The 12,816-nt window shown below is 51.2% G+C and overlaps 4 protein-coding genes across 6 annotated transcripts; 3 read left to right on the top strand and 1 right to left on the bottom strand.

Moving 5' to 3' along the window:
• Positions 1 to 206: 206 nt before the first annotated feature.
• On the top strand, positions 207 to 2,724 carry LOC120703062 (uncharacterized protein At5g39570-like). Of its 2 annotated transcripts, XM_039987072.1 has the most exons (3): positions 207 to 913; positions 968 to 1,357; positions 2,309 to 2,724. In XM_039987072.1, exons 1-3 carry the CDS (start codon positions 386 to 388, stop codon positions 2,387 to 2,389), a joined length of 999 nt encoding a protein of 332 aa, XP_039843006.1. In that variant the 5' UTR covers positions 207 to 385; the 3' UTR covers positions 2,390 to 2,724. The 2 variants fall into 2 exon arrangements, with proteins under 2 accessions (XP_039843006.1, XP_039843005.1); XM_039987071.1 differs by having other exon boundaries at positions 207 to 1,357.
• A 572-nt stretch (positions 2,725 to 3,296) lies between these two features.
• Positions 3,297 to 5,862, top strand: LOC120703061 (NEP1-interacting protein-like 2). 2 transcript variants are annotated; one of them, XM_039987069.1, is made up of 5 exons: positions 3,297 to 3,831; positions 3,931 to 4,109; positions 4,369 to 4,452; positions 4,561 to 4,719; positions 5,458 to 5,862. In XM_039987069.1, the coding sequence occupies exons 1-5, from the start codon at positions 3,312 to 3,314 to the stop codon at positions 5,578 to 5,580; spliced, it is 1,065 nt and encodes a 354-aa protein (XP_039843003.1). In that variant the 5' UTR covers positions 3,297 to 3,311; the 3' UTR covers positions 5,581 to 5,862. The 2 variants fall into 2 exon arrangements, with proteins under 2 accessions (XP_039843003.1, XP_039843004.1); XM_039987070.1 differs by having other exon boundaries at positions 3,408 to 3,835.
• A 505-nt stretch (positions 5,863 to 6,367) lies between these two features.
• Positions 6,368 to 8,284, top strand: LOC120703065 (pentatricopeptide repeat-containing protein At3g62890-like). The gene has a single exon (XM_039987073.1). It carries the CDS (start codon positions 6,421 to 6,423, stop codon positions 8,218 to 8,220), a length of 1,800 nt encoding a protein of 599 aa, XP_039843007.1. The 5' UTR covers positions 6,368 to 6,420; the 3' UTR covers positions 8,221 to 8,284.
• Positions 8,285 to 8,757: 473 nt separating this feature from the next.
• Positions 8,758 to 11,369, bottom strand: LOC120703067 (protein BOBBER 1-like). The gene is made up of 6 exons (XM_039987076.1): positions 10,832 to 11,369; positions 9,759 to 9,931; positions 9,588 to 9,636; positions 9,326 to 9,492; positions 9,166 to 9,249; positions 8,758 to 9,069 (listed from the first exon to the last, which is right to left on the bottom strand). Exons 1-6 carry the CDS (start codon positions 11,241 to 11,243, stop codon positions 9,031 to 9,033), a joined length of 924 nt encoding a protein of 307 aa, XP_039843010.1. The 5' UTR covers positions 11,244 to 11,369; the 3' UTR covers positions 8,758 to 9,030.
• Positions 11,370 to 12,816: the final 1,447 nt, after the last annotated feature.

The following is a 12,816-nucleotide window of genomic DNA, read 5'->3' on the forward strand; positions in this document are numbered from 1 at the left end:
ACCAAATTTTCGCGGTAACACACAGCCCCGGTGTCCCACGGTCTGCTCCGCCTCCGAGTCACTCGGCCGTCAGACCCAGCCCGAGCCGAGCAGACCGTGAGGAAACCCGATTCGCCCCGCGCCGAGCCCGTTGCCGACGCCGCGCATCCAGCGGCGGTTCCCTGTCTTCCCGAGTCCACGCGCCCCGCACGCACCGGCCCACCGGCCACCGGCACCACGTGCCCCCCACGTCTCCCCAGATCCCATCCACCCCCCAGCTCGAGGACGCGCTTGCCACGACGCGATACAAGCAGCAGCCACGCTTCCATTTCCATCCCACGCTCCAGACCGAAATCCCCAAACCCTCGCTCGCCACCCCTCGATCAAGCAGCCGGCGCGACCCGCCATGGCGTCCGCGTACTACGAGAGCTCCCGGGGCGGCGGCGCCGCCGAGGAGCACGACGATTTCGACGAGTTCGACCCCACGCCGTACGGCGGCGGCTACGACCTCTTCGTCGCCTTCGGCCGCCCGCTGCCGCCGTCCGAGGAGACCTGCTACCCGTGCTCGGCGCCCTCCACCTCGTACGACGCGCCCCACTACTCCGCGTCCGAGCCCTCCCCGTACGGCCACCACGCCAAGGCCAAGCCCAACTACGGGTTCCGCCCCCAGCAGGAGCAGCACCCGTCGTCCTACGGCGGCGGCGGAGGCTACGGATCCAGGCCCGAGCCCGCCGCGGAGGAGGGCGGCGGCTATGGATCTGGCTACGGATCCGGGTATGGGAGGAAGCCGCAGGCCGAGGAGACCTACGGGTCCGGCGGCTACGGCGGCCAGACCCGGCCGGAGCAGGGTTACGGATCGGCAGCGTATGGATCTGGATACGGCGCCGAGCCGCCGGCCGAGAGCTACGGCTCTGGTTACGGGAGGAAGCCGCAGGTAGAGGAGACCTACGGGTCGGAGTATGGGTCTGGTTACGGGAGGAAACCGCAGGTAGAGGAGACCTACGGCTCTGGGTATGGCGGGAAGCCGCAGGTGGAGGAGGGGTACGGGAGGAGGCCTCAGGCTCAGGAGGGCTACGGATCAGGGTACGGCAGGCCGCAGGGTGGGGAGGAGTATGGCAGTGGTGGGTATGGGAGGAAGACTCAAGAGGAGAGCTTCGGTTCCTCGGGGTATGGCTATGGCAGGAAGACTGAGGAGGAGGGCTATGCTGGTACTGGGTATGGGTATGGGAAGAAGGCGTCCGAGGATGAAGGTGCATATGGCTCCGGTGGGTATGGGAAGCCGAAGCCATATGGAGAGGAGTATCAGAGTGGTGGGTATGAGAGGCCGAGCTATGGTGGCGGAGACGAGTACCAGGGGAGCTATGGCCGCAAGAAGAATGTAAGTCCCTTTCCCTTAGAATTGGGCTGTGTTGATATTTATTCATCTACCTGAATTACCTGAATTCAAAATGCTATAATTTTTATGATGTGATGAATGTTAGAAGAAAAGCAGGAGACTTAATTGTGTGTTGTGTTAGTCGTCGCAATAGATGAACTCTTGAGAGTAGATGACTGTTTAGCCGATAACAGCTCTCATCGAACATATCAAAATAATGTTGGAAGGAATTGAGGCTTGTGAACCTAAAATTCAGAACATATGTTTAATGTTTTAGGTGCAAAAGTAGCTTGAAGATAAATGCTGCTGATACAAATATAGGTTTAAGGTGTTTTAAGAAGTTTTATCCAGTGTCAGAAACCTGTTGAGGAAAATTCTGTGTTAAGCTGATCCATTTTGAATTGCATGTTAGTGCTTCTAGTGTCTGCAAATGTGTGGTATTACGGTGCATAACTATCTTACTGATTGAGCTTTGTAGTATTTCTCTGAAGTCCAATACAAACTGTGGGGTATATGACATATTCATTTTACTTAAAATAGTCTAGTTAAACAAAAAATAATAATGGCTGTTCATTTGAATCGAATACTGAGGTGTAGAAGTGCAGCGCTGTGCTTCAGCTGTGTTATCGGTGACGTATGGTTTCCATGCAGTGTGTATTTCATAAAACTTGCATCTGGGCAATCATAAGTCTGCAAATTATGTTGAGAAATTGAACTTTAAAATTCACAGCACGAAATTGATATGTATGATCTTAGGTGCAGTGGAAATGAGGTGTTTTCCCTCTCTACTCATGCACTGCTGGCAAGCTTGTAACTCTTGCTCTCCATGTGGTGCATATTCTCTTTCTTAAGGAATCAAATATTCTGTTTGCATTGCTGACACAAATGGTTCCATCGTGCTAAAAATAGAATAGAATTCTCTCTCATTAACTTTTTACTGTTGCCACTTGGTAGGATGATGACTCGGATGATGAGAAGAAGCAGCGTTACGAGAAGCACCACGACCACCACCGTCGCCACAACTACGATGATTAAGCACCCATTGTGGGTACCTTCTGCTGCATGTGGGCTCGGCTTACTGCTGTTGCCACTATATCTGGTTTCTTCATGAATAAAGATGGGTGTGCTTGCCTTGTGGGCACTGGACCATTGTCGGCTCCTTTGAGTTGGTACTGCCCACCCCTGAAGTGTGCTATGTGTGTGGTCTGAATGTTCGAATCGTGACCAAATGAGAACCGTCTGTATCTGTGATGAACCTTGTTGCTGTGGTGTTTCTTTCAGTGATTGTGACTTGTATTGGCATCAGGCATGGCTCCTCTGCCCCTATAGAAAACTTAATATTCTGCATTCTGTTGATGCTGTTGCTTTCAGCTGCACTGTGTTCATCCCATTGGCCTTGGAGTGGTCATGCTGGACCTGCTGGACGTGAAGCATAACGAAAAATCTCTGTTCCTCCGTGGCTCCCGAGTCACGATTCTGCTGTTGGCACGCTCTAGCGGTTGTTAGGTTTCCCTATATCTGCCAGCTATCCTACTCGATACCTTTCGCTGAAATAATCATCCGATAAGCTGCCGGCCACTCGTTCCGTGCCTAAAATTCGGTCCAGCTGGGCCATCAGAATGCGAGCGGGTGCCATTGATGCGACGCCGGTTGTTGGGGACGGTGGCACCGTCCCATCAGTTGAGCATTCCCGTTCGGCGGTTAGCTGTCTAGCTGTGCAAGTGGGGATTTCGCCAGAAGCTAACCAAATTTTAGTTCCAGCCGAGCTACATGATGACAAATTTGGACCATGTTATTCTCACGTTTTTTTTTTGCGAACATGCTCACGTTTAAATTTGCGGATATGATTGAGGTTGGCCATATCATACTCTTTGATTTTGTGTGTTGTAACTCCCTGGAACCTCTTCATTTTTTTTCAAAGAAAATAACTACTGCATTCATTTTCTAAGGAAAAGAAATGCTTAGCTGCTTCAAAATTCCAGTTGCGTGTAGATTCAAAGATCTCCGGCATCATTATATATATAAAAAAAGATCTCCTGCATCGCAGCCCTTGCACGGCAGATGTTACTTGCAATTCTGCGCAATTTTCCCGAAACAGGGACCCGAGGAGGGAGGAGAACAAACACGCGGCACAGCCAGCGGCCTGGAGCCGAGAGGCCGCAGCCCGCAGCTCATTTTCAGGCTGCGTCCCCCCTCCCTCCCTCCCACCCGCTCTCTTCCCGGCGAGCCCCTCCTCCACGCGTCTACCAACCACCAGTCCACCACGCGCGCGATCGGGCTGGCTGAATTGCTGCGTGCGGCGGGGAGGTGGGGAGCCGGCCACCGTGCCGTGAAGACGACGCCGCGCCATGGAGGTGCCGCCGCTGCCAGCGGCGGCTGCGGCGGCGGAGGAGGAGCGGCGCGGCGCGGCGACGGGGTCGTGCCTCCCCAGGCTGGTCTCCGGCGTCCTCTCGGGGGCCCTCACCGGCCTCTTCGCCGTCGGTACACGTTGACGACGCCTCGTGTTTGCCTGTGTTTTTAATTTGGTTTTTGCGTGCTCTGGTATCCTTGACGCGGATTTGTGGTGCGGTCTGAAGCTGGAGGCCTGACGGGGGCGTTCACCGGCGCATTGGCGGGGAGGGCCTCCGACAGCGGCGTCCTCCGGGGAGCCGGGCTGGGGGCGTTTGCGGGGGCGGTGCTCTCCATCGAGGTTCTGGAGGCTTCGCGCGCGTACTGGAGCGCGGACCGATCGAGCCCGCAGAGCACATCCTCCATGGTCCGTAAGCTTTTTCAGCAATTAAACCTGCATGATTGTTGGCAATTCAATTACCAGAGTATATATTACTGTCTTCCATTAGCTCACGAAATACCAATGGCTTTAGGCAATTCTTATATCCGATAGTTTTTCTTAGAATGATATATGCTACTGTTTGTTCTTTTCAGCCCAGATCGCGGAAATTACATTCTGCAATGGCATTATTGTCGTTGATTCATGGTGGGTCTGCTTTTAAAAGAATTTTTTGTTGTGTTTCCAGGGCGATTTCATAGAGCAGCTCCTTCATGCTCGATTTGTGCAAGACCAGTATGAGCCATCGGCTTATATGGCTTATCGTTGGCAGGTCAGTTGTTGTATTACCACTGGTAGCATTCTCATTAACAGAAAGTGCAGAAATGCTTACCATAGAGGCACATCCATTTCTAGATGAACAATAGATATTTTCCAGCAGGTTGGTATTGCAGACAATGATGATCTGTTCGACGTCCTTGAAGAGGTTTTATCTGAAGGGCTCTCACAAGATACCCTAAAGAAGTTACCACATCACGTGGTGACTGATCAGAAGCAAGAACCGATTGGTGAAAACTTGTCTTGCCCTATTTGCCTCCAGGTACTAATGTCACATTGTGTATTTATTTAGTGGGAATCTAACCTGCACTAAAATCTTAATGTTGTGGGGATCTGGGGGTATTTTACAGTTTAGAAGCTGGCATTGTCTTGTCTTGATAAATTAACATGATGTGCATGTCATTTTCTTTTGGAGGTTGGCAGTTGATTAATCATGGGGAACATTTAATTTGACCCTCATTTGATGACCAATAGTAAGACGATGGGAACTGACCCTCATTTGATGACCAATAGTAAGACGATGGGAACTGAAGCAGTAGTGTCCATCACTCTGACTCATAGGTTGATTATAGTTTACTCAGATGTTAAATCACCTTTGTCCACCTAATGGTTGCTTGACTTATTTTCAAAGAGTTGCCAGCTTTTTTGACTATTTATCTTGACTCTAAAGTTTAACATACAGTTTGATGGTACTCTGGTTAGACTATAAGTATAAGAATGTTGGAGCACAATCTGTCCCTTTAAGCGTAGTATATGGACAGATTTGATATTCATTCTTCTCAACCATTCAAGCAATGCCTTCTTGTTTTTTTTTTTTTTGAATAAGAAGTATCAACATTTTATTTTGTATGTGGCCGATGAATTTAGCATTCTTATTTTTTTTCTCTTGAAATGGCATGGTACGGTTAGCATCCTTTTCCATTTTGATGTCAGAAAAGGACATTTATTTTGCTGTTTTAGGCTTTGTTTCGGACATACTAACAGTTTGCTCCTCTCCCAGGATATTGTTGCCGGAGAGACAGTGAGGAAGTTGCCGAGGTGTTCTCACACTTTCCACCAGCCTTGCGTGGACAGATGGTTCACTGACCACGGTTCATGCCCTGTATGTAGGCAAGATGTGTAGGTAGATTGTGTTCGGCTCCGTGTTCTCATGCCTTTGTAAAGTGCCTACTGGCTTCATGTAGAAAGAATCATACGTAGACGTAGTGGTGTAAACTAAGCCCTACAACTTGTTTGTATCGTGAAAATTGGTCGTATACATACATCAGAGATTGCGAGGTTCGTGTTTTTTCTAGCCACATTTTTCATCTTGGCCATGTAAAACTGGAGAGCTTCTTTTGCCGTCCTATTCTACATGTCTATCGCAATATAACGCTGAATTGTAATGCATTACAGTTTACAGGTTTGCAGCTGGATTACCGTGAATGCATTACAGTTTACAGATTTGCAGCTGGATTTCCGTCAAGGCGATTGCCAATTTCATCTTAATAGCTAGTGTGGCCTTCACAAATCGCTTTGCTGCTGAGGAAGAAGCAAGAAAAAAAAACGCGTGTCCTGCTTATCACATCTTCGACGATCTCTTCAGTTTCAATTTTGCGCTGGATGGAGAGGGATTAATCGGTAGGGGGAACTGAAGTGAAGCGAGAGTGCGGGTCGCCGGGTCGGGGGAGAACCAATGACGTGGCGTGCCTGCTTCCCTGGACCGGTTGGACCCACCTGAGGGGAGCCTCTGCCAGGTGGGGCCCTGAGCCAGTCGCTGCAGCTTTGTCGCGCGCGTGTGCAAACCGAATAAAAAAATGTTAAAATGATGCTAGCTGGCAGCTGCGTAACATGGACCGTCAGATCAACACCACGTTGGGTGGATCAACCATCGTGGGCACTCGAACAGAATTATCATCACAGGAGGCCACCACGGCCTTATCAGCGGTGGCCGCTCCGCTCTCCCTCCGAAGCTGCTCCGGCAATGTCCGCCCCCGCCCCGACCCCCATCCCGCTGACCACCGTCGCCGAGCTGCGGCAGCACCACTCGCAGCTGGTCCGCCTGGGCCTCGCCTCCCACCCCGCCCACGCGCGCCGCCTCCTCTCCTTCCTCGCCCGCGACCCCGACGCCCACTTCCCCTACGCGGCCCGGCTCCTGGCGCACCATCCGGACCCGCACCCGGCGCTCTTCAACCCGCTCTTCCCCGCGCTCCCGCCGCGCCACGCCGCGCGGCTCCTGGCCCTCATGCTCTCCCTGCCACTCGCCCCCGACCACTTCACCTTCCCGCGCGTCCTCCCCGCCGCCGCCCCGCTCCACCTCGTCTCCCAGCTCCACGCGCTGCTCCTCAAGCTCGGCTTCCGCGCCCACACGCAGTCGCTCAACGCGCTGCTCGCCGCCTACCTCGCCAACGCGCGACCCGACCTCGCCTTCCGCGCCTTCCGCGGCGGGGGCTGCGCGCTCGACGTCGTGTCGTGGACCACCATGGTCGGCGGGCTCTGCAGGCTCGGGCTCGTCGACGCCGCGCGGGAGGTGTTCGACGCGATGCCGGAGCGGAACCTGGTGTCGTGGAACGCGATGATGTCCGGGTACGTCAGGGCCGGGCGGTTCCTGGACGCGCTGGAGGTGTTCGACGAGATGCGAGCGCGCGGGGTGGACGGGAACGGGTTCGTCGCGGCGACGGCGGCGGTGGCGTGCACGGGCGCCAGCGCGCTGGCGCGCGGGAGGGAGGTGCACCGCTGGGTGGAGCGGAGCGGGATCCGGATGGACGAGAGGCTGGCGACCGCGGTGGTCGACATGTACTGCAAGTGCGGCTGCGTCGAGGAGGCGCGGCGCGTGTTCGAGGCCCTGCCGGCCAAGGGGCTCACGTCGTGGAACTGCATGATCGGCGGGCTCGCGGTGCACGGGCGGGGCGAGGACGCCCTCGAGCTGTTCGGCCGGATGGAGAGGGAGGGCGTGGCGCCGGACGACGTCACGCTGGTGAACGTGCTCGCGGCCTGCGCGCACGCGGGGATGGTCGGCGAGGGCCGGCGCTGCTTCGACCACATTGTTCGGAGATACGGCATCGAGCCCAAGATGGAGCACTACGGCTGCATGGTCGACTTGTATGGAAGAGCAGGGCGGCTGGGCGAAGCCAAGAAAGTGATCGACGACATGCCGATGGAGCCGGACGTTGGCGTCCTCGGTGCGCTCTTCGGTGCGTGCAGGATCCACGGCGACGTCGAACTGGGCGAGGCGATCGGGTGGCGCGTCATCGAGCTGGATCCCCAGAACAGTGGCCGCTACGTGCTGCTGGCGAACCTCCTCGCCACTGCCGGCCGGTGGGAGGACGTGGCCAGGGTCCGGCGGCTCATGGACGAGCGGAACGTGAGCAAGGAAGCCGGGCGGTCCGCGATCGAGGTCGACGGCGAGGTCTGCGAGTTCCAGTGCGGGAGCCTGTGCCATCCCCAGGCGGAGGAGGTGTACGCCATGGCCAGGGACATGATGAGGAGGATCGGGGCAGAGGGATACGTGCCCGACACGAGGGACGTGCTGCACGACATTGCAGAGGAGGAGAAGGAGACGCCGCTGCTCTACCACAGCGAGAAGCTGGCCATCGCCTTCGGGCTGCTGCGCACGAGGCCCGGCGACACGATGCGGATCACAAAGAATTTGAGAGTCTGCAGGGATTGCCATGAGGCGACCAAGTTCGTGTCCCGCGTATTTGAGCGCGAGATCGTGGTCAGGGACAGGAACCGGTTCCATCATTTCAAGGATGGGAAGTGCTCGTGTAAAGATTATTGGTAGAATCCATTAAGAAGTTTACGTTATTCCCAAAGTTAGAGCTTAAGCCTTTTCTCTTAGTTTGCTTCATCCAGCGCATTTTGATTCACACGATCTGCTATTCTGCTCAGCGATAGGTCGGGGCCTCATCAGGCGGGGAAGGATGAGCTCACCCGTCTCGGTAAGAGTTTTATGGGCACAGAGTGCTAGATCGGTAAGAGTTTTATGGGCACAGAGTGCTAGATGAGTTTTATCATAGTAATAAAACTCTCTTCACATCCCATGAAACTCTATTTTTCTCTCTTCTTGCCATTGCCATGTCAACAAAATTAATAATATTTAATACTATAAAACCATCCATAAAAGACTGGCCTAAAGGGCCATCAGAGCCTGGTGAGTCACTAGGTGGCGTCGTAGCGATCAACCGCTGACGGTGTGGCGACGAGCCGGTAGAGCCACACGTAGGAGGAACGGCGGGCGACGGTAGCGAAGCTACTGTCGACATGAAGCAACACCTTCGTTTCGAACATTGGCTCACATGAGCATACAGAACAGCGGAACTTTCAGCTGACACGCATCTAGAGGCAATAGTGCAGCACATTACTTCATGCAACACCCAGTAGATAGGTTCGGGATACAAGTCACGGTTCTAATGTATACTTCTAAACGGCGGCAAAAGAACCATCATCCAGCATAGACACAAACAAAACACCCAGACAACCTGATGAAGATACTTGTGTAGAAACAATTTCCGCAACCTCAGGTGGTTTGGCTTCGACCGTCTACTTGTAGAAACAATTTCCCCAACCTCTAGTGGTTTGGCTTCAATTGTCCTCAAGCTATTTTCGCCCCTGAGAAGTCGATCTCAGGATGCTGTCGTGAAAAGAAAATAAGAGCCCAATCAGATATAGGGAACAGATAGAATGGGAAGCTATACATATGTGACACGGGCTCGATCATGTGACTTACCTCAGCCATGAACTTCTTGAGCATTTCTTGCTTCTGCATCTCATCACTTGTTGGAAGGCCCATCTGCTTCTGACGTTGGTCAAACTGCGCAGCGATGAAGAAATTTAGCAATTCCTGAGCTACAAGAATTAATCATATGCATATAGGTGGTGTATCTTACCATCATCTTCTCCACAGTTTGTCTAGTCTCTGGATCCAAATCAGAAAGTTTGCTGCTCTCTGGTTCCACCTTTTGGGTATCAACTTCAGGGTCGCCCTTTATCACAGACTTCCACCACTCCATTTGGTTGTGCTTTGTAAGCAATATATTCAGCGATTTTCCATCCTCTGCAAGATGTTATCGTAAGTAAAACCATACTTCTGTTGGTGCGGGGCTTAGGGCTGAAAAGAATACAGGCGTGCTCAATATAAAGCAAACTTACCAATACTCCAGAAGCAGTCATCAACCTTAATTGGCTTATAGAGCTCACCCTGATAAGAAAGTAAGACACTATAGAAGTTAAAACCCACAATATGCATTGTAACACAGCATTTGATTTAAAAGAAGCATTCCTTTCCCATAAGAGATGAAATTTATCATTGTAGCTACTTACATCAATGATAGGGGGCTGGCCCTTCAGGCCAACCTTCAGATGGTTCTTCTTTATATCGCAGACCACAAATCTTGATTTTGTTCCTTCAGGAACAGGAACGGAGATGTTAACCTCTGGCAACTGTTGAGTCCACGAGTACTTCTCCAAGTCAAGGCCATTGCCAGCATTTGGTTCTGTTTATTAGGACAGACATAGAATTAGATTATACTCAGAAGACCCCCAAAAGTGCAACAATACAAATGGCATCTAAAGAAATTGTTTGAGGGATGTAATTCTGTGTGTGTTGGGGTGGGGGTATTGGCCACCATGTTAGCAATTTCAAGTTATATACTCCATTGACTGCTTTTAACTGCTGAATAGTTTCACTGCATATGACACAATACAAACTCAAACCTCAACAAACATCAAAGTTAACTGCTGTTAATCTGTGATTAACCATGGGGACCCGAAGCAAACAAATAGCAAATGAATGTAACTTTTCCTAACAAGGCAGAGTTCAAAATTAAAGCATTTTTCTTTTTCTATCTACTGGTACCATCATACCATCAACGAGGTGCAGTTTAAACATATCAAATGGTACAAGGTTCTTATAGATACCTAAATCTATCATACTAGGATACATGTGCATATATCAAGTAATTTAGTAAAAAAAACAGTAGCTCTACTGAATAACTATAATTGGTTAACTCATCATATGAGTTAAACACAAAAGTACTGCTAGCTTGAAAGTGGTGCCAAGGCCCTCTGGATCAATCCTATGGTCAACTCATCATTGAAACAGGGTGCGTCTGCTCACTCTGGATCGCATCCCCGTTGCAAGTAACAGATCCCATGAGTAGCTTATATCCATCAGAGCATCAATTCTAACCTATATCCATCAGAGCATCAATTCTAACCTATCTAATTATTAACCAATAGCTATTCTAATAAGAAATCGGGCCAACTCAACTCTGATCCTCCGATTCAGAACATGCGAGATTGGGATTACTGGACCCACATTTAGCTTCAAACGCCCTAGGACTCGGCAGCAATAGCAATTTGAAAAGAGGACGGAACCAGAACAGAGTACTCACGTCTCACGTTGCCCTCCTCCTTCTTATCCACCTCCATGCCGTCCTTCTCCGCCGAGCTCTCCGGCTTCTCCGCCGCCGCCGCCGCGGCCTTGGCCGCCTTCTCCGCCTCGGCCGCCGCCTTCCGCTCGGCCTCCTCCGCCTTCCTCTTCGCCTCCCTGGCCGCCCTCTCCTCGGCCTCTACCTCCGCCCTAGCGGCCGCCGCCATCGCGGTGACCTTGCTCACCGCCGACGGGTCGCGGAACAGGCCGGACCGGCGGTGCGCGACGCCGACGGCCGCCTGGAGGAACGGCAAGGCGCCGCCGCACCGCTCCAGCAGCGCCGCGAGGGCCTCCTCGACGCCCGCCGCCGCCTGCTGCTGCTGCTGCTGCCGCGGCTGGGCCTCGTCGTCCTGGAAGTCGGAGATGATCGCCATGGAGCGAGCTCCCTGGGCTAGGGCTTCGTGCCGCGCCGGGGGCCCCGAGATGGATCTCAGATTTCGGCGAGGGTTTTGGGTGGGGAGGAAGCGTGGGGGTTTGTTTGGACTTGGATTATAAGGAGGGGGCGGCGGCCGGGGAGGAGCGGCGAGATGAGCTGGAACTCGAGCAGGGTTTTAAAATCCGACCGGACCGACTTAACTGCCGCCCTCCGGTACCGGTTTACCAGACCGGTTAGGCCGGTAATCGGTGGAAACCGGTTGAATTCAAATTCAAATTCAAATAAATTCAAAAATTCCCATACAACCGGTTCCGACCGGTTTACCGGCCGGTTTTACCGGTTTACCGGTCGGTTTGACCGGTTTGAAATTCAAAAGCTCCCGTGCAATTGGTTTACCGGTCGGTTTGACCGGTTTGATCGGTGGGCCTTCATGGGCCAGCTCATTTTTTTATTTTTATTTTTTGATTTAACTTTAAATTCCCACAAACTATACTAAATGAATGAATTTTTGAGAAAATTTGACACCATTAGATTCATCACACCTTAAAGTATTTTTAGAAATTTTTTGGGAATTTTTCATTTTTTTGAATTCAAATTTAAAATTTGAATTTTGGCCGGTTGGGTACCGGCCGAAACCGGAACCGGACCGGTTCCCACCGGTTAGGTTAACCTTGAACTCGAGAGGCGCCCGGTTCGGTTTGGTCTAGAAGACTCCGGAAGCGTGTGGGGTTGAAGGCGTTCGGGCCTTCGGGAGACGGCACCGGGTGGATGACTGGTGGGGCCGGAGTACATTGGATGCGATTCATTTTTTTTTTTTGAAGGAAAGAAAAGATGCGATTTATGGAAACACAAAACAAAGACATGGTAGTCGTCGTTTACTATGGACGGTGATGATACAGATCGTGATGAAGTTGGGCAAGGAATATATAGTTTAGACCAAAGCGAACACGCCTGGTTTACACTTCAAGTCTCTCTCTCTCTCTATATATATATATATATATATATATATATATATATATATATATATATATATATATATATATATATATATAATTTGGTCTTCACGAATTTTTTAATTTTAGATAATTGTGATTGCTTATGACAACTACAGGGAGGCACTACAATTGACTTCACTAGCGAGTTTCGATTTTGTGTTGAGTTAAGAAATACTATAGATTGCGTGATAATTTATTGCAAGCGTAGAACTTTCTTGTTTAAGCATGATGCAATATTAAGTTTTCAAATTAAAAGAAAATATGAGTGACAGAGGGTTTGAAATCTTGTTGGATGAATGAGCGTTCTCCTCTCTCGCCCTAAGAGGCTCTTCTTATTCATTCACACGACGATATGATCAATGATGCGTTAGTCCTTACGTTTCTATAATCTGTATAAGGGCATGAGCAATGTATATACTTGAAGCGGTAAGTAAGGGTTGGACCCTGCCAGGTAGTAAATAGTTAAATGAAACTCCATAATTACGTTTTGATGCAGTAAACAAAGTGGGTCCCGCTGAGATAAAAAAAAATCATCCTTCCCAACCTCCGCGTGATTCTACCCGCGAGAGATGTACA

This window comes from Panicum virgatum, chromosome 4K, assembly GCF_016808335.1.
Source record: "Panicum virgatum strain AP13 chromosome 4K, P.virgatum_v5, whole genome shotgun sequence".
In the NCBI taxonomy this organism is placed as follows: domain Eukaryota; kingdom Viridiplantae; phylum Streptophyta; class Magnoliopsida; order Poales; family Poaceae; genus Panicum; species Panicum virgatum.